The 20,840-nt window shown below is 39.5% G+C and overlaps 1 protein-coding gene across 1 annotated transcript; it reads left to right on the forward strand.

Annotated features, from left to right (window-relative positions):
- The first annotated feature begins 1,008 nt into the window (after positions 1–1,008).
- ARSK (arylsulfatase family member K) lies at positions 1,009–20,814 on the forward strand. The gene is made up of 8 exons (XM_058823961.1): positions 1,009–1,184; positions 5,184–5,313; positions 7,219–7,378; positions 9,940–10,222; positions 13,671–13,842; positions 15,705–15,929; positions 18,731–18,955; positions 19,037–20,814. The coding sequence occupies exons 1-8, from the start codon at positions 1,029–1,031 to the stop codon at positions 19,303–19,305; spliced, it is 1,620 nt and encodes a 539-aa protein (XP_058679944.1). The 5' UTR covers positions 1,009–1,028; the 3' UTR covers positions 19,306–20,814.
- Positions 20,815–20,840: the final 26 nt, after the last annotated feature.

The following is a 20,840-nucleotide window of genomic DNA, read 5'->3' on the forward strand; positions in this document are numbered from 1 at the left end:
AGCAGCACCGTGGCTATCTGTCACACCTCGGCGCGGCCCGCCCTTCACACACAGTCACAGCAGATTCTGCCTCTGACTACTGCCACGAATCAAAAAAGAAAAAGCATTTAAGAACACAGCAAGAGGCATTGACGCTTTTTAACACAATCTTGCAATGTTTTGGTGTATGTTGTACACCAAAATGAACTTTAGAAACACCACAGTCAAAGCTGCCGAGATAGGATGAGACTGAGAAACAACACTACTGCTGCCAGGACTCAAAAAGATGAAAAACGCCACCAGCTGAAGAACAAAAAAACTTTTTAGGAGTTGCAAAGCAAAAATAAAGGAATGGTTGGACATAGGACGACATCGAATTTCAAAGATTTCCTCGGAACCTATAAAGAAATCTGTCGGACTTGAATCGCTCAGCAGCTCCTGGAGATAAATTTGCTTCCTACGAGGGAACAGATGCTTCGGCCGTCACAAACGCACCCCACCGCGGGCACTGTCCAGCCTGAGCTGCACAGTCACCTACAGGCAAAACACCCTGCGGCGCAAACCTGGGCACCGGGAAGGCCATCCAGCCCGGCCTCCGGGGCCGCGAACCGCCTGCGGAGGCAACCCACGCCTGCAGCCCCCCACCCAGGGAAAGCCGCGGCGGGCCGAGCCCCGAGCCCGGCGCCCAGGGCGGACCGAGCCCGGCCCCAGGGCGCGCCGCCGCCCGCCGCCCGCCGCTGCCGCACCTGCAGCCGCCGCCGCGTCCGCCACCTCAGCCGCCACCAGGGCGCATGCACACTGCGACGCGGGGCAGTGACACGCCGCGGCAGCCGCCATTTTCTTTTGGGGCACCGTGGGAGATGTAGTTCCCGCTTCCCGGGGCGCGCTGGGAATTGCAGGCCGCCGCACTGGGCATCGTGGGAGTTGTAGGCCGCAGTGAGCGGGTAGCGTGCGCTGGGCCAAATCTTTCGCTGTGGCCAGAGCCCCGGAATCTGCTTTCGGAGCTGCTGCTCCTCGGTTAGAGAGCTGGGGGCCACGGTGGAGGGGCGATGCGAGACTGCGGGCCGCTGCGAGACGGCGGGCCGCTGGGGCTAGCTGGCGTGGCGCTGCTCCTCATGGCCGCCGGGTCGGGAGCAAGGCCACGGCCCGCCGTCCCCGGGGACCAGCACCGATCTAACGTGGTGTTGGTGGCCTGCGACTCCTTGGTGAGTGATTGGGGCGTGGAAGGACACGCTGACAGGTAAGGGCGGGGCGGGGGGGGAAATCCTCGGCGGTGGCCTGGACGGAACTAGCGAGGATGAGACACCGCGGCCCCATGGAAGTATTACCTAGGCCAGAGGCACGGGCATGCGCAAGCGCGATTTCACTGCGCGGGCCGCCCGTGGCTCGGCGGGAGCTGCAGCAGCACCAACAGCGGCAGCGGCAACGGCTGCAGCAGCAACAGCGTTAGCAGCGCGCCCGCCGTGCGACGAGACAGCCGCACCCCGACCGTTTACCCCAGTGTTCCGACGCAGACGCGGCCCGCTTCCCAGAAGGGTGCGCATTGCTCGCATCAGGGGCTTCCCAGCAGCCGAAAACCTCTGCGCAGGTGGCTCCCTTGGTCTGGGGTCATAGAGCTTGTCGCCCGGGAGGGGGACGAGCCAGCAGGACTCCCTGGCCGGGCAGCTGTCCCTGGAGCAGGGCTGGTGTGTACAGTCAATGCTCTTCGGTTCGCTTGAAAAGCCTAATGGCAAGCAAGGTCACTAAACCATGTTACCCTTCCCATTGTAAGTCCTATGGCTGTTAAGTCTCCACAACAAATGGGATAGCGAATTTCTAGAATCACAGATGAAATTCCTGACTTACTGAGTGCCAAGTACTGGTTTATTGAGGCTCTTGTAAGGTATAACAACACAGTAAACTTGTCAGGCGTGTGTCTCTAGCAGTAGGCATGTAGCAGCTTCATCACATATATTCATCAAATATATTAATAAATCATCAGTGATTTATTAATATATTTGGTTTACCCTTCAGACAAATAAATTTTCCCACTCACAAATACTAATCCTTCGTGTATCTTCACAGTTGTCTCATTGTGCCCACCAGCATACCAAGAATGCTTTGGTGTGTTTTACTCCAGGGAGCCTTAGTTTCTCTAACTCACCTGAACTCACCTTGTAGAATCAAACATAAGCTCTGTGGTGTTAAGCTCCAGGTGCTTTCACATTTCATCACTTCTCTTTAACTATGAGGAAGTTTTGATCCCTAACCTTCTTGGTCTTCCCTCCTTGACTGCGCAGGTAAAAGCTTCTTGTCTGCTGCCTGTTTTTCTTGGGATGATTTTCTCCTAAATATTTGGTAAACATGTATTATCTTTTTTCAAACCCTGTCTTTAAACACATTCATTGTGATTTCAAAGACAAAGAAATAGCTTCTTCTTTATTTATGTAATAGCTCCTTATTGACTTTCCTTCCTTTGACTCTATTCTCTGTTAGTTTTATTTTCAGTAAATAGTCTCTCTTAATATTCCAAAATAATATGTGGGTTTTTTCTCCAGATTTTCACCTTTTAATGGAAGTCTATTTACCAATAGTTAAAATTACAGTATTCAAGATCGTGAGGGTTAGTCAATGTCCATTTTATATCCAGATGTTAGCAGAGGCTGTAAACAAACCTTAGGTGAACTTTTATATATCTCCTTTAAGCGGGGAGATTCTTGTAAACTGTATTACAGTGATTAATGAGGTAACCCTTAAAAAAGAAAAAGATAAAACCCACAATTTTTGTGGAATTCTTATGGAAACACTTAAGAGCAGGGTGCTGTTTTTGAAAAGTGTCATCTTTGCATAGTGCATACAAAGAAGAGTAAAAGAAATGTGTTGTGTAAGCTTTTTTTCTGATATTGATTTGAAGGTAGAAATAGATTAACCATTTTGATTACATCACTAGTAGACAATAGGAAGGATGGGGTACTGTTGAAACTAGCAGTTTTTCTGGGAAAAAGCTGAAGTCCTGCAAGCTGTTAAAAGGTCTGGGTTTTTATTAGAAAGTATGCCTGCCTTTGTTGTGGGTCACACTGCCTATGAACGAATCACAGCTATTTTGCCAAGTGGGACAAGAATTTTCTTCACAGTGATGCTGGATTGTGTTTGGCCTGCAGAACAGTGACCTCTTACTTGAACAGCCAGCTTTCTGCTGCTGTGTCACACCAGGCATTGTGCTATTCAAAGGGTTTCCTGCTGAAATGTGCTAGTAGGCAATTCAGCTCCTGAATTGCTACTTGAAATTTACTGTGTGATGGATGACAGGCTTTGCTTGCAATGCAGCTCAAGTTTCTGCATGAAAGGTGCTTGTTTGTGTTGAAGTAATTTTATTTCCTTAGGTATTTCAAAACCTGGAAATCCTACACAGTTCTTAGGGGATGGATTTCCTGAAATAGTTGTTAAGCTTCCACCTTCTCAGCCTTACTACTTTCACTGAATACCCTATCATCTGTAGAAACAACAATTATGTTACAGTACCCTAAGTGCACTGTGACACCAAGAATACGGAGTTATTTTGCTGCTGTGTCATTGAATATGGTATCACAGTATCAATGTAAGAAACTCTTGTCTCCAGCTGTTCAAACAAGAGTTTGTTGGAGAAATTTAATAGTGTGTTGTTGACAGGACTGCGCAGCAGTTGAGTACTTTTGTCATGGTTTAGGAGTAGTATTCTCTAATTTAGTATTCCCACTGAAATCACTTCAAACCGTGTGCCACTTGCTCACTTCTCTGTCCCCCTCCCATTCTTCTGCGGCAGGCTGGAGCAGAGAATTGGAGACACAAAAGATAAAGGTCATGGATTGGGGTCAGAACGATTTACTAGAAACGGCAGAACTAGAACAATTTACTAGAACAGTAACAGCGATGACATGAATAACAAAAATGTACAAGAGTGGTGAGCAATTCACATTTGAATGCTCACCGCTATACTATGCAGAGCCTGACAGTGTCTGTTGGCTGCCACACTGCTCTGACCTGGAAAGGACCCCTTTCCCTGTTCCTGGAAAATGTCATGTGTTACACAATAACCTCCATGTCTTAGCCTTGTCCCCTCCTGACTACTGCCAAAATGAACCCTATCCTGGCTGGAACCAGGACAACTTTCTAAAGAGCGCTTTCAGTCCAAAGTTTTGTTCAAGTTCTTATTGTGTATTACAGCTTTATTTCCAGTTTGTCCTACTGAGTGCTTGATCAAGATGCCATTTGTAGTAGTATACGAGATTAGGTGATTGCTCATTTAGCATGTTCTGATATGAGCTGAGTTCAGAGGCTGGGATGCTGCAGTTAGCTCTACTGGTGCCAAATGAAGTGACTCTCTACATTGCTGGGTTATCCAAGAGTATTTCTGCCCGAAACCGAATGCTGGGAATTACATTTTTCTGCAGTTAAAACTGCAGATGTACTGCTGTCTATCTGTTCACTGAAGAGCCAGTCAGGCTAGGGCTGTGTTGGCTCATCTTATTCAACCAAGGAAGGGAATAAAAGTGACAGATGAAACACAGTGACATGAAATATGCATGAAACCTGGTTTCATGTGATGATTTTACTGTAAAATTACCTATTCAAAATATTTAATCTTTTTTCAGTTACTGATTGAAAAAACTGTCTAAACAAATAGGTTATTGAAATGAAATAAGCATTATGAAAGCATCAAAATTAGCATTATGGAAGTATCAAAAGGGAATCATTGTGGGTGAGATTTCTGTGGGAGAATAGCCTTTCTTTAGCTTTCTGATCCCTTTTCCAGTCCATAGTTTCAAATAAGTTCACAGAGAAGTAGTATGGATAAACCTTTAGAAAGGAGGAGGAATCAATGATGGTTTCACAGAAATATGTGCTAGTGCACACCTCTAAATTGGGATCCAGCCTTATTGTTCACTGCACCTATTCCCATTGAATGTGTCATGGTACAACCCCACCCCTGAAGAACTGGAGCTTGGAATATGTATAGTGATGCAGTGGAATTAATTTTACTATAAAGAAGCCCAGTTAATATTTCCATTGCACTTTTTCAAAAGTGATCCTTTTTATATTGTCCTACTTAGGGCTTCTCAACACTGTTTTCCAAACCTGCATAGAATCGGCAGCATTTGAGCAACACCAGTCCACGGTAACAAATACATGAATTAATGTGGCCGATAGTTTGCAACATTTGCATTGTTGCTTTTGTCTCATTGCAGGATGGACGCTTGACATTTTTCCCCGGAAATCAGACTGTGGATTTACCTTCCATAAATTTTATGAAAAGACGTGGCACTCTCTTTCTCAATGCCTACACCAATTCTCCAATTTGTTGTCCTTCGCGTGCAGGTAAAACCAAGCAAAACACCAGACAAATGCTTGCAATATGTCAATTTAAATATGTGGTAATTATGGGAAATTTGAAATTATTTAGTGGGGAGGGATTTGTTTTGTTTTTCAATAAGATACTTTTTTTTTTAGCTTGTGTTTGAATTCTTATGGTATTCTTCTCTTTCATTTGTTTATCTCTTCTGTTTCTTATGTTTCTTCCTTTTTTCTTTTGTTTCTCATTTTTTCAATTAAGTCTAAGCTCCCAAATCTTTTTGGGACTGAAGCTTCAGATTTTAAAACATCTTCAGGATTTGTAGATAAATCATCAATTTGTTCTGCTGCAGTGCTGAAACTATGCTCAGAACTACTCTCTCTTCCTAGTACAAAGTTAATAAATATCTTTCCTGTATTCAGCAAAGAGTGATAAATAATAATAACTGAATAAAGTGGTAGCAGTTTCCACTGTCTTCTAGATACATGATGCATCTTTCAGTAGCTTTAATTGAATACTGCCATGTTTTTCTTTACTTAATGCAATTCTTGTTCTGTGTTCAATTTCCCACTTGCAGAATTTGTTAGGAAGATAGAAGGAAACTATATTCCTTAATCAAAGATTACATCTTAAAACATTTTTCAATTGTTGAAAAGACCCTGCTTAATCTGTGTAAAATCTAAATACTCCTTGATCTAGCTATAGAGAGGTCCTCCTCCTTCTCAAAGCATACACTGAAAGAAGCAGCAGACAAAGACAGTCATATATAGTGTTACATTTTTAATATTCTCTTTATTGATTACCTAGTCCCCATTTCTTTTTCTTATGGTCACATTTTAAGTGACGTTACATGAACAAACAGTCAGCCTTCCTTTCCTTTTCTTGATGCTTGAGTCTTTCAGCCATTTTTTATTGCTAAGACCAATACTTAATATTATTAAATTTTAAGAAGTTTGCGCAAATGGCAGGTTAGTACTCCTGTGAGAAAGAAAGTGCATAGGGAATTAAACTCATCACTTGTGTAGTGTTGTAGGTAGCTGTGACTACTGAGCTCATATGTGGGGCTCTGAACCAGCAGGATATCTTTTGCATAGCCAGGAGCTTGGATACCTTCAAGGAGCTGAGGGTACATCTATTGTGGAGGTGTCAGGGATGATACCAGAAGAGATATAGTGGGAAGGAGGGCTTTGGGGTGGGGAAAGGACTGGTATTGCCATATGGGGTTGATGCACTTTGCTTACAGGATATTTCTATTGCTTGTGAAGTGACTTAGTTCTATTTTGGAACTACCTTTAACTCTGAATTAGCACTGGAAAGAGTGAATGATTCTTTATAAGCTGCAATGAAATAGGAATTCACTTTTAAAATCTTTCCTCGTAGTTCCTTTGCAACTCTTGCCTTGATTGCCTTTCTTCTTGGTATCTTCTTTAATGTTCTCACTCTGTTTCTGCAAGTGGTAGTGAAGTAGATTACCTAAAAAGAATAAAATTGAGGGCATATTGTATTTATGAGAATACTGTATTGTAATTCTCTCCCCAAATATACTTAACTTTAAACTTGCATTAAATTTAACTGTAATAAGGGTAACTAACATTCTGAAACACATGTAAATACGGCATTGTTTAATCAGAATCTGTGCTAACAGATTCTTTGAGAAATCAAGAAGAATATTTTCTGATCTAATTACAGATTGATTTAATGATTGCATAGTACCTGGAAAGACAGGACCTTCTTCTGCAATTCTGGAGATTATTCGAGTAAATTTTGAAACTTGTATTGATAATGAAATAAGATTTGTAAGAGTAATACTTTGTATTCCTTGTTCTATTGTATCACAGTTTGGACTTTCTACTTCTGTAATAATGAGAAGATTAATCCCTTCCCAACCTTATAGGTGGGGAGTACTAATCACTCATCATTTTTTCCCCCAGCTATGTGGAGTGGTCTTTTCACTCATATAACAGAATCTTGGAATAACTTCAAAGGTCTAGATCCAGATTATGTAACATGGATGGATCTTATGGAGAAGCATGGCTACCGTACGCAGAAGTTTGGGAAATTGGACTTTACTTCTGGACATCATTCAGTAAGGTAATCAGGTAGATTCTCCTGCTGTGAAATGGGCAGCAGTGAGCAAATCATGTAGTGTGCTGTCGCGTGGTTTCAGTCTCCAGGTGAAATGATAGTAGCTTTAACTTAAAAGAAATTGTGTTGGGTGCTTGGCAGAGATCTGTCTTGCAACTTCATGGAGAAGCAAGTCTATCTCTTGCAGCTGTACTTTGGCTTTTACCTGTAGTTGAAAGGTAATACAGAAACTGGTTTGCCCAACATGAATGGTTATTTTCTAACACTGGTATTATTGCTCCCTAAGTGAAATTCATAAACTGTTTTTGCCTTGCCTTAAGACTTCCTGACTTCCTGGTAATACTAACAGTGTAGGAAAAGCAGAATGAAACCCCCTATTTATAATAATTAAATATTAAGCCTACTGTCACAAAATGTCAGAGGTTTTGAGGGTTTTTTTTGAAGGCTGTAAGTGTTCAAAGACTTGTGTTGTTGTGGTGGGTTGACCCCAGATGGACACACCAGGGCCACCATGATAGAACAAACTGTTCTGTGACTCCACCTCCTCCAGTGAGCAGGAAGGAGAAAAAACAACGACTTGATGAAGTTAAGGACTGAGAGAGATCACTCAGGTACACAACAAAACAGACTTAACTTAGGAAAATTAATTTCTTTTATTGCTAATTAGAAGCCAGAGTAAGGCAATGAGAAGTAAACCCAAATCTTAGAACACCTTTCCACCACCCTTCTACCCAAGCTTAACTTCCAAATTCTCTACTACGTCTACTCACAGGGGTTTGGGAGTGAGGACTGTGGTCAGTTCATGACACATTGTCTCTGCCACTCACTCCTCATTAGGGGAAAACTCCTTACCTTCTTCTGCTTCAGTGTGGGGTCCCTCTCCCACTGATTTCTCCAAAGTGAGTCCTTCCCATGGGCTTATGTTCTTTACAAAGTGCTCTAGCATGGGTTCCTTCCATGGGATTCACTCCTTCCGGAACAAACTGCTCCAGTGTGGGTCTCCCTAGGGGGTGACATGTCCTGCCAGTAAACCTGCTTCAGCCTGCATTCCTTTCCCTGCAGGTCCACAGGTCCTGCTGGAAGTCCAGTGCAGGCTTTCCACAGGATCACAGCCTTCTTTGGATATCCATTTGCTTTGGTGTGGGGTACTTAATAGGCTGCAAGTGGATATCTGTTCCATGGACTGCAGGGGTACAGCCTTCCTCACCATCTTCTCCATGGGCTGCTGGGGAATCTTCGTTCTGTGTTGTTTTTATGAACATGCTCTGTCTCACTGACTAATAATAATGTCCGTTGTTAAAATAATAATAAAGAGAAGCTTTTTCTTTAATGACAAACAGGTCAGAGTTATTTAATGCTTCCTTTTTAGTTATGAGGGGATTTGGTTCTTTAAAATTGATCCTAATCTCAGACTGACTGGATAATCAGATTGACCTATGGCCTACGTAGTATTTTTTTTTCTGTATAAATCAGTATTATGACATTAGGTACAATTAGACACACCCACACACTCCTTTATCATAATTTCATTTTAATGTTTATGAAACATGCTTTCTCTGTAAACCAGATACCTTATATTATTCTAAGTAATTTATTTAAGCCTGTGTAGGTTGAGAGTGTGAGCCTAAACAAGAAGTTAAAACAATAAAAAAATTGTTGCAGATAGCTTTTCTAGAAGTTAAAGTGCTTTGGTAAAATTCCTTTGGGGATAAAACTAGTTAGATGCTCTTTAAACAGTAATAATGCTGTGTTTCAATGTGATCAATCTTTGAGCAGTTTTATACTTTCCTTTGTAATTTCTTGGTTATATTGAAGTTGCCATGAACAAGATGAAGATTAGTCAAGGTTTTAGGTGGTCTGCCTCTTACCAATGTCCACCATCATTCACTCTAGCAAAGAAACAAGAACATTTGCGGCTCAGATTTTTTTTAGTGTTTTAGAGAGACAACAATTGCCATGACGTTAGAAAATATGTTCAAAAATATTTTGTCATTAAAATGTTGCCGTTTTCCCCTCCTTCTTGCTTTCTTTACACTCTTTTCTATTATTGTTTGATAGGATTTATACAAGAGAAATAATTCTTACATATTTTTGTCTAAAGTGTGTTTAATTAATAGTACAAGCCACATCCAGAATGTTGTTTCTAAAGGCAGCCTCACCAGTAAAGTTATTTCCCACTATACTCTTTCACATAAAAATCTCTGGCCCAGTTTACAAATAAATAGTGTGTGAATCTGTGCCAAAAAGTGGAGAGAGGTCCACAAGATGGAATGGTATTTCTAAGTATTATTTTGTAGATGTGACAAGAGCCATTCTGACATAAATGGGTAATAAATAAGAAAAAAGATTCAGAAGCAGACATAAAAAGTCTGAAGGTCTGATTATAAAATAGATGCACAATCATTATTGCTCAATTGAATAACAATTCTCCTTTTTGCAGGTATTGCAAATAGATTGCAACTGAAAGTATAGGGGAAGTTCTTCAGGAATTCATAATGCTTTTTGCTTGGAGAAAAAGTGAAGAAAACATTTTCTGTTGAGTGTGTGACTTGTGTATGTATTTTCAGTAACCGTGTGGAAGCTTGGACTAGGGATGTTAACTTCCTGCTCCGACAAGAAGGAAGACCCATGGTGAAACTTACAGGCCATAGGAAGCAGTTTAGAGTAATGGAAAAAGATTGGCAGAATACTGATAAAGCAGTAAATTGGATAAAGGAAGAAGCTGTTAACTTTACTCAACCTTTTATTCTTTACTTGGGACTAAATTTACCACACCCATATCCATCACCCTATGCAGGAGAAAATTTTGGATCCTCTACATTTTTAACATCTCCCTATTGGCTTGAAAAGGTATGTGAATATAAAATTTAAATGCTAATTTATTAATAACTGTATTTTAATACAATATTTTATTCCTGATTTTTCAAGATAGACCCAGTTTTGATATATCACTACACAGTAAGAAAATACTTGAATGAGATATTAGATTTCTGATTAAAGGCTAAGAAAATACAAGTGACAAATTTCTCTCTGTTGTGGGAAAAGGTTTGTTAGCAGTAGTCATTGAATCGATAAGTACAGAGTTCAATAGCTAGAAACACATTAAGAAAAATGAGATTGTTGCTCTTCTTAGCTGTAAATTAATTTTGGTAATGGTCTGAAGCTTAATGTTATGAACATTCTGTATTTTGCTTGTTAGAAATGATGCTATATGTAATAATTTTGTCTGAGTTTTACAGTGAAAGATTGACTTTTTCTGCACTATGGACCTAGAACATAAAGCAACATAAGACACAACAGAAGTCTTCCTTTTCTGTTAACTTCTTCTGTGCTACTGTATGTTTTCCAGCACAAGAAAGTGTTCTTATGTCTGTATGTGTAAAACTAAAATATAGCACTCCATTCCAAAGAGAGATATTTTTTTCAGTCTTGTATAGTTTCCAGTTGACATTAACTGCCTTAAAATACAAATTTACTACAATAGATTTAATTGCAGAAAGGCATTAATACTCTCTGCAGCTGCAGAATTAGAATTAGGTTGATAAGACTTTATACTTCAAAAAAATCCTCTGTATGCAATTTATGTAACTTGTGGCCTTTTCCACAACAAAACTGCTAAACATCTTTATCTAGGTGTGCCAAAAATACAAATACTTACAAAAAAAAGGTTTACAAATGAAGGTTGAGAGATGTGAATTTTTTGTCATGATAGTGAGGGTTGTAGGTTCTTCTGGGAATGGTGAGAAGTTTGTGGGGAGAGGAAGAACTTGGGAAAAAAGCCCTTTCAATTACAAAAAGCGAGATCTGGCTTAGTTATTAAGGAAAACTTTCTGGGTGCTGATTGCTAGGTTAGATGTATCTTGGGAAGCATAGGTGCTTTTTTTGAGTCACAAACAGTTATAACATCTTTGACAAATTTTTGCCATCTTTTATCCAGTCAGAATACCTTAACTGCACAGTTTGCTGGGCTCCTTCCCACCACTGTGTATACATACTGCCTTGTGCCACATATTACCATTTACTGACCATTGGCCAGTTCTTCTGCAATGTAGCTCTTTTTTGGTCATGGAAGAAACAGTCTTTTAAAATCACAGAGGTAATCTCATGAAGAAGTTTGATCACATAGGTGAATAACTGAATTAAATGTCCTGTTTATTTGGGCTGTAATACAGAGCAGAGTATCAACATGTATGTCTGTGAAACATTGTGTTGTCAACCAGATGGTCCCCTGTGTTTCGCACAAGTTGTCATTTTTCAGGGCATGTGGCTTCTTTCCTAGTTGTGAATTATGTGTCTTGGTTTAAGACAATTCAAAGAGGTAGACATTCTGAAATGAGTTCTCCCCTTAGTTTCAACCAATCCCTTTCCACCAATAAGGAACCAATACCATTAGATACAACATTAGAAAACATAAGTTTACTAACAAGTGAAACAGCAACATGCAAAAAATAGCAGTGAATAATCACTAGATGCAAACTTGCTGAATCCCAAGAGCTCCACAGGAACAAAGAGATCCCAAACTGGTGGGGCGCAGCTCCCTTCTAATCTGACAGCCCCCCACTGCTGACTGTCTGCGGGGGGCAAAGGGAAAGTGGTGTCAGGCTCTTTCCAAGGTGGCACCTGCCACCATGCACTCCAAGAGACAAAGGGGATGGATGGCAGCAAACCCTCCTGGGAAGGTTGGAGATTATGAAGGTCTAGTGGCAGATGGGAAGTTCTGGCACATGTGGGGTCAGCACCGCTGTTCGCTGCTTCCTCTTGCACCAGCTGGATTCTACTGGTGTTGATGCTGGTGCCTTCTGATCTGCTGGTGTGCTCGGGAAGGGAGAAGGGGAAACTGGTCTCTGGACACTGATGGGCTTGATCACCCCGTGATCAAGCTTCACTGCCTATGGAGTTTGCAAAGATCACTGGGAATACAGTTTCTGTTCACTAAATGCAGTTCTTCCAAGTTGCTACAGTTGGAAGCCCAGAAACTCACCCATATCAGGCCCCTCTGAAGTGGAGTCTCCTCCTTCAGCAGAAGAGGAAGTTGCCTTGGGTTTCTTGACCTTTTAAAGGGACTGGCATTTCCCAGCTGCCCTGCAGTTCTGGTTCCAGCCATGCTTCAGGTCTTTAAGGCACAGTAACAATCTTATGGCACAGATAGATATGGAATACATTTTGGGTAACCCAGGACATTACCATAGACAGACAAAGGGATTGTGGCTTTGTGAATATTTAAAACTAGACTGAAGTCCTGTAGAGAAGAGTCATGGCTAGAAAGGAACACTTTTTGCTCTCTTAAGCAGCTAATAAATACCATTTGCAAAGTCCAAAATGTAACTCCAAAATGTAGCCAAGGACCTTGAGCAGTAAGAAAATGACTGAATCATTATTATTTTATCTTAATGATTTTTTCTAGCAGTGTGTTTTCTATAGATCCTAAGGAAACTTACATTTTGTTGTATCTATTTGACTGTCACAAAGCCAGGTTTTACTTCTGTGGGCAGTAGAACTCTTGCAGATATATCAACTTGTTTAGCTGGCTGGCTTTTCCTCCAAGTAACAAGTGAAGGTACAAGAGGAAATTGCCTCAAGTTCCCTTTTATTTAAGGGAATATTTACAAGTATGACAGCCAAGGCTAAATGTGTATGTCAAATTTCACGACTCTAAAGCCAGTACTGAAGCAGACAATATCTGTGACTACGCGTAGTTTGAATATACAAATAGATTGGCATTTTGGCTTCATACTGATGTTACATTTCTTTATAACTAAATGGATTGACATATGTAGAAACATAAACATGTAGAAAGTTCTGGAAAATTGGATTAATGTAGTGAGTTCTTTTTATTAAGTTGCCAAGACTTGTCATCACTGTCTTGGAGGCTTTCCCAGACTACATGGTTTTCCATGTTGTTCTCTAGTCCCACATAACATCCAATCTTTTAGATCCATAGGTTTATACTTATTCTACAGTTACAAAGACTCTCTGCTGGTATTCTGTACCTACTCTAGAAGAGTGTTCTGTGATATGTCTCTTAAAAATATACAGCAGTTGGTGAAGCACATATTTGTGGCTCCTAGCCTTAGTTTCTAGTTGATTTTCATAGGTTTTTAAAAAACAATTTACCTGTGGAACTGTGGTGAGCTATGGAGGAGGTAACTGCATGGTGTAACAAATAAGCAGCTACTGTTTCCTGGGCCATAAATTGAGAACTGTGAATTTATGCTATACTTTTTGAAATTAAATCTGTATTAAAAAACTTGTTTAATTCAGTTGCTAAAGTAATGCTCATTTTCTCTTTATTTCTTAGGTAAATTATGAAGCTATTAAAATACCCAAGTGGTCTTCTCTTTCAGAGATGCATCCTGTAGACTATTACTCATCGTACACCAAGAATTGCACAGGAGAGTTTACAAAGGAAGAAGTCAGAAATATTAGAGCATTTTATTATGCTATGTGTGCAGAGACAGATGCCATGCTGGGTAGGTAATGTTTTATTACACAGTGGATTTTCTAGTTCTGATTTTTTTTAAAGAAAGTGCTGATAGGGCTGATCTTTGGAGGAAAAAAATAGAAAACAAAACATCTGGGAGTAAGTTGTGGAAGTTGCTCATTCAATCTATATGATAAATGAGAGGATACCCTTTTAGGTGAGTTGGGAGTACTCTGAAAAGTAATCACAGCCAGTAATTTGAAGCTCTGTAGAAAGCCATTGACTGCAGCAAAGTATGGCATGATCCATTGCTCTGGTTTAAAACCCACTGAGAAAAATACCCCATGCAAGCTGCCCCTCCTCCTCCATCCCCTTCCCAGCACAGGAAATACTAGGAGAGACCAAAAGTGGGAGCAACAATTTTACCAAAAAACTTGTAATAAAGACTGTATAGATAAAAGAGGACTCAAAAGGAGCATGCTCCACCAAGAGGAAGAGTGTTCACCAACAAAAAAGCAAAAATACCCCCCAAAGAGAGTATGTAGTGTGGTTTTCCCAGACAAAGGCAAGATGGCACCTGTCATCTCCATCTCCTCCACACTGGACCATGCAGCTCTGAAAAATGGAAGCAATGAGGCAAAAGAGTTTCTGCAATTTATTATCCTTTCTCCAGCCTGGAGGAAACAATGGAAAACAGGGACAAAACAAAGCCTGGAGACCTAATTAATCCACATAAAGGGTTCTGTAAGTGCTGGCCTTGACAGTGGCAGCAGTGGCAGAAGCACTAGCAGCAGTGGTGGCAGCAGCATCTTCCTGCTGCTCCAGGAATAGTTACAGCTTGTCAGAGTTTCTGAAACAGTTACAGCCTCCCTTGATTTTAGCAACAGTTAAGGGAGCAGTTCACGCATTTCCTGCACGAAGGTAATCGCTTACAACACACCTAAGTGTCTCCTGCTGAAAACCATGCCCCCTCCATGACATAGGTGGTAATGTTATTAAATAGTGCTGGAAATTCCACCCTTCTTTTCCTCTGTACCCAGGATACCCATGTACAAGAGAAACTAAATCTCTTTGATTAAGTGCTAACTGAAATAATGGAGACACTTTGGTGAAGGGGACTGTAAAAGCTGAGGTGGAAGAAAAGATGAATTTTAGGGCTTAAGTTGTTTTCCTTAGAAGCTGATTTCAAATGTGTAGACTGGATAACAATTGTTACACATTGACTGAAGAATAAAGTTACATTTGGAATGTGCCTTAAAAGCACATTATTGAAAGTTGTGAAGAAATAATTAATTGTACATTTAGAATTCTTCAGACATTGCAGGCAGGTCTACAGATAGAAAATTTACAATGCAAGTTGGTCTTAATTTACAGCATTTTATTTTTTGATTTGAAAAGTGACCATGAATGAACAAGAATTTGAAATTAATGACCAAATAAGCTAATCTTTTAGGCATATGACCTAAACCAGGACACCGTATTAGATTGGCAAAGTGAATTAAAAGACACAGAATTGCTCCTCCTCATTTTATGAATGAAACAATGGAAGCCTTACAGGTTTAGGAAATAAGGGATTGCAAAGTAACTGCACTGCTGTTGTAATTTTATAACATCTTTTAACTAGTATGTTTAGGCATGAGTCATCCTGAAGTTTCAATATTTAAGATGCCTAAGTGCTTTGCTTAACTACCATCTTCATTGATCTTGGCCCTGTCTTTGTTGCACAAATGTACGTACAAAAATAGAGGAGTATATGTTCTCTTTTCATTGCACAAATATATGTGCAACAAAAGAAGAGTTTCCTCCACTGGATTAGGAGAATTCCTTGAAATTTGCATGCTGCTTTGCAGATACAGACCTTGAAAGAAATATTTTGAATGTATCTTTTTCAGTATCTTTTTGATGTTGCAGGAGAGATTATTTCAGCTCTGCGAGATACTGGGCTTCTTGGAAAAACAATTGTTATATTCACTGCAGATCATGGAGAACTTGCTATGGAACACCGTCAGTTTTATAAAATGAGCATGTATGAGGGAAGTTCCCACATTCCTCTTTTAGTTATGGGACCAGGTTTAAGAGAACAGCAACAAATACCAAACGTAGTATCTCTTGTGGATATCTATCCTACTATGCTTGGTGAGTTAAGTAATTCCAGGTGACAATTTTTTTTCCCTGTTACCATTACTATTCTGCATTTGTATCATAATAGTCAGAATGATGTCTCGACTTTGAGGCACAACACAGTAACACTACAGGAGATAATTTATCTGTGGACCATGTATATGGACTTAACAGAAAAAGTAAAAAATGGATGAAAAAATAAAGAAACTGATTGTCTTCCTTATTACTGTAACTGTCTTCCACATAATTACATTGACTTACTATATATATAGGATTATTTGTTAGTAAAAAAAGGAATAAAGCCCATTTTGGATATGAATAATCCTTGCTAGCCTTCACACTCAACAGTTTACTGTAGAAATTACAGTGTAAATGCATCCAAAGATGAGATTAAACTTGAAAGGAGGAGGACAGGTTCACTAACTTAGTAAAGGAATGTCTTTTACGAAGGGTCATGTGGAAGAAGTGTGATGAAAGGTTTGTATAGGAAATGTAAAAATGATCTGGACACACGTATAAAGATGTGATAATGGATATCCATTCTTACCTTATGAGATATGAAAATACTCAGTATTGGACAGAAAATAAAAAGAACTGAACTTAAATTACTTAGATGGAAATCACTTTTAGGAGGGAATTTTTAAACAGTTATCTGTGGTAAATCATGCAAGAGACAATTCTAATTGGAATTAAATATCAGGTAAAGTTTTCTTTTGAGGCTTTATCTGTGATCTTTTAGGCTCCCTATCAGAAGAAATATTTTTTTCAAACCAATCTGGAGGGCTTGTGTCACATGTACACTGCAATACTTGGAGAACATGAGTGAATAAAACTGTACATCCAGCAAAAAATATCAGTGAAAAATTCACTTCTATATTGTTTTAGGTTAATTTTCTAAAAAGTAAACAGAAGTTATTTATCTGTTTATGTCTTCTCAAAACTTTTGAACCAGTTATCCAGGGAAAAATAGGATATAAAATCTGAGTGGCTTTCTCTTCCAAATTTTGGCATCAATTTGTTATGTATATATATCTGTACTACATGTGGATCTTATACAATTTATGTTATCCTATGTAAATCGCTAAAAATCTCTTATTTATTTCTCTTTCCCAAGTGACATATTTGGTCAGATGGTTTAACATCCTTCTGTCTTTTCCCCCTGGGGGTTTTTCATTTGAGCTTTTTTTCCCCAGAACTTTGTTGCATAATTCATTCCTTCTGTTCTGGCAGTTTCCCTTCTCTGTACTCTCAATGTCAAAAAGGCATGTATGATGAAAATGAAAACCTGAAGAGCCATCTCTATAAAGTATTATGTTCTCAGTCTGCATGCTGCTGCTGACTAGTGAGGAAACAGATTTCAAGTCTATTTTTGTGAGAAATTTAATGGCTTTGCTTTGGATTGTCACAGGGAAATAATCTCTCTTAAGATGCCATCCAAATGCTTTGGTCAAGACTGCCGCCTGCACTGGCTTTGAGAATAAGTGCAAATGTTTTGATTCCAGCAGAATCTGTGTGATAGGAATGTACAGTTGGACCTGAAACAGCTCTTGCTTTTTGTAACAGGATGTAGCATAATCTCCAGGCAGCACTAGCATTGTTGGTCAGTGTGGAAATACCTTTGGCTCCCTATTGGAAAAGCAGGAGCTGCTGAATGGCTGGAACATGCTTCACACATAGAAAATCCAGTTACTGCAAGTAATAGTGTTACTGATTTAGGATGACAGAAGAGCCCATATCCCTTTTTCGTTTGTTGGAATGTCGTGTGTATTTGTTCAAAATTTTTTTTGCCCATGCATGATCAAGAGCTGCTTGCTGGGTTTACACGTTGTGGGTCTTCCTAGTACTTTGTCAGATGCTGGCTGGGCAGAGGACAAAGAGGAAGATCTGTGCTGATGAAGGAAAGAGTCACCTTTGAGCACTTTATAAGCACAGAGTATGACCACTCAACACAGAACAGACTAAATACTGCCACGGTGCTTTGTGAAATGGAAAGTTTTGAATTTTGAATTACTATAAACAATGTGTAGTGGGGTGATTAAAAATAGCAGTACTGTCATACATGGTTTTTAGGACATGCTTGGGACTCTCAGCTATGTTTTTCAGAATGTTTCTGAAAAACCTTTTCAGTCTTTTAACCTGATCTTTGGGAGCTAGAGAAACTTGTGGTATAATTTGATGCTGCAGAGCTTATGGATATTACAGCATCTCCTAGTGGCCATCTGGTAGGCTGTGGAGTCATCCAGTGTTTTCTGTACATGCACTTTGATTATACCACCTCAAATACCATCTTTTTCTCCAGTCCTGCCAGAGAAGCAAGTGTCCCCACCAATTATAGTTGATAATAAAGGCCACCTTTTATGAAGCATTTCCTTATTCACTAATGAAGAATGCTACAGATGAGCTTAGCACCATTATTGTTCAAGTAATAAACAGCTACAACATGTTGGGTGTGAAGCTTTTAGGGCCCTTTCATGCTGTATTATTCTTTTTCTTCTGCCTGATATAGTCAGAGCAAAGGAGAAATGTTTGCAAACGTGATTAAGGAATAAAACAGCACCAACTGTCAAAGGAGACTATTGTGATAATTTTCACGAACTTCTGTTAAAGGTTTAAGTTATACATAGATGATATATTTGATCAAGATGCTGGGCAGCTTGCCTTGGGAAATTCCTTAAGGTATTTTTTATTATGTATTTTGGGATAATAATTAGGACAGCACATTTTATTATCAACATTCAGACATCGGTTGCATTGCGTTAGAGTTTTTTAAAACTGAAAACTGCAGTAACATTTTGGTTTTGTCTGTCTTTCCTTAGATATAGCAAGAATTCCTGTGCCACAGAACCTCAGTGGATATTCTCTTATACCGCTGCTACGTGAAAAGGCTGAGAGTGAGGTGTCACCCAGAGGACCTCGGCCCTCGTGGGTGCTGAGTGAGTTCCACGGGTGCAATGTGAATTCCTCTGTGTATATGCTGAGAACTGGCAAGTGGAAATACATCACGTACTCGGATGGCTCTTCAGTACTGCCCCAACTCTTTGGTATGCTGCTTTTATATCTTGACTGGCTCGTTAATTAACTTTAGTGCAAATTGAATCTTAACTGACTTTTGTTTGTTGCAGACCTTACTGCTGATCCAGATGAGCTTACAAATCTTGCCATAAAATTCCCAGTAACTGTACATTCTTTGGACAAAATACTTCGCTCTATAGTAAACTATCCAAAGGTTTCTTCTTCTGTTCATGAGTACAACAAGCAACAGTTTATCGGTTGGAAACAAAGTTTGGGTCAAAATTACTCAAGTGTTATTGCAAACCTTAGGTGGCATCAAGACTGGTTAAAGGACCAAAAAAAGTATGAGAATGCAATTGACAAGTGGCTTGGTAAGTAGATAGGGACAACCTGGGGATTTCATATGAATGAGGATAAAAACATAATGCATTTGTAATATTATGCTGTATTTCAAATGATATAATTATTTTCTTATATAACCTCTTGAAAGTAAAGATAATTGAACCATTACTGCTTTGTGTCAGAAAGCCAAGTGTGATGGTATTCACAGAGGTCCCAGGATGAGGGAAGAGATGAGAATCTTGACTCCATGTTTCAGAAGGCCGATTTATTATTTTATGATACATATTATATTAAAAGAAAATTATATATTAAAATTATACTAAAAGAATAGAACAAAGGATTTCATCAGAAGGCTTGAAAGGAAGGAAAGGAATAGAATGATAATAAAATCTTGTGACTGACCAGAGAGTCCAAGACATCTGGACTGTGATTGGCCATCAATTAAAAGCAGCCACATCAGACCAATCAAAGATGATGCACCTGTTGCATTCCACAGCTGCAGATAATTATTGGTTTTCTTTTCCTCTGAGGCTTCTCAGGAGAAAAAACCTTGGCAAAAGGATTTTTCATAAAATATGTCTGTGACAGCAAAGAGCACTTTATATAACTAAGCCAGCACTAAAACTTTAGCCAGCACTCTAAAACTAGAGTTTTAGATGTTATATAACTAGCCAGCACTAAAACTTTAGCCAGCACTCTAAACTAGAGTTTTATTCTATAGGTGTAAGTAAGTGTATATAGAAAGGGTGGTGTGCAAATATTAATTGTGTGTAATATTTAGGTAATATTTAGCTAATTGCAAAAGTCCTGAGTATTAAGCATTCAAACTCAATAAGAACTTCTATTTATAAGGAAAAGCAAGGATTATAAAACTTAGTGAAGTACCAGTTATAGTGGAATTTCCTGTGTGTATTGTAAGTCTAGATTGAATAGACTTCATCAAAAAGTTGGCAACCAGTACAGGTCTGAACATAGATGAGGTTCATGCAAGTGCTTAACTATATATGTGACTGACTCCCTATGTTTGCAAGGTCTGCCTGCTAATTTCTTGCTCCTCTCTGCTCATCATCATAAATTAAAAAGAAAAACCCTTCTTGCCAAGCCTATGAACAGAACAGTTCTCTGAAAAATGACAGTGTGATTTGTGTAACATAAAATAAAAACGGTTTGAATGCAGTTAGATTCTGCAAGTAAATGCTTTAATGCACATCAGCGAGTGGAGAATTGAAACCTAAAATGTACACAGTGGAGATACAATTGAAGCTTGCAGGAAGAGTTAACAGAAAAATACTGTTTCCCATTTTTCCAGTGACCTGACAAAAAGAAAGTAGTTTTGGAAGAAGGTAAGATTTAGGTAGCAACTCTTTCACTTATGGGAATATGTAATTACAGCGGTGCTTAGGTTTGCTAATTCTTGGTCACCATCATTTGCTGCTATATACCAGTTCAGAATGACATACTTCATACATAATGTTTTCTGGAAGCTGTTGTTAAATGCTCAGTAGTAGCAGTAAGCCAGTAAAAATAAACGTTAAAATGAGACATATTTTCTGATGGCTCCACACACTCATT

Source organism: Ammospiza caudacuta, chromosome Z (genome assembly GCF_027887145.1).
Source record: "Ammospiza caudacuta isolate bAmmCau1 chromosome Z, bAmmCau1.pri, whole genome shotgun sequence".
Taxonomy (NCBI): Eukaryota; Metazoa; Chordata; class Aves; order Passeriformes; family Passerellidae; genus Ammospiza; species Ammospiza caudacuta.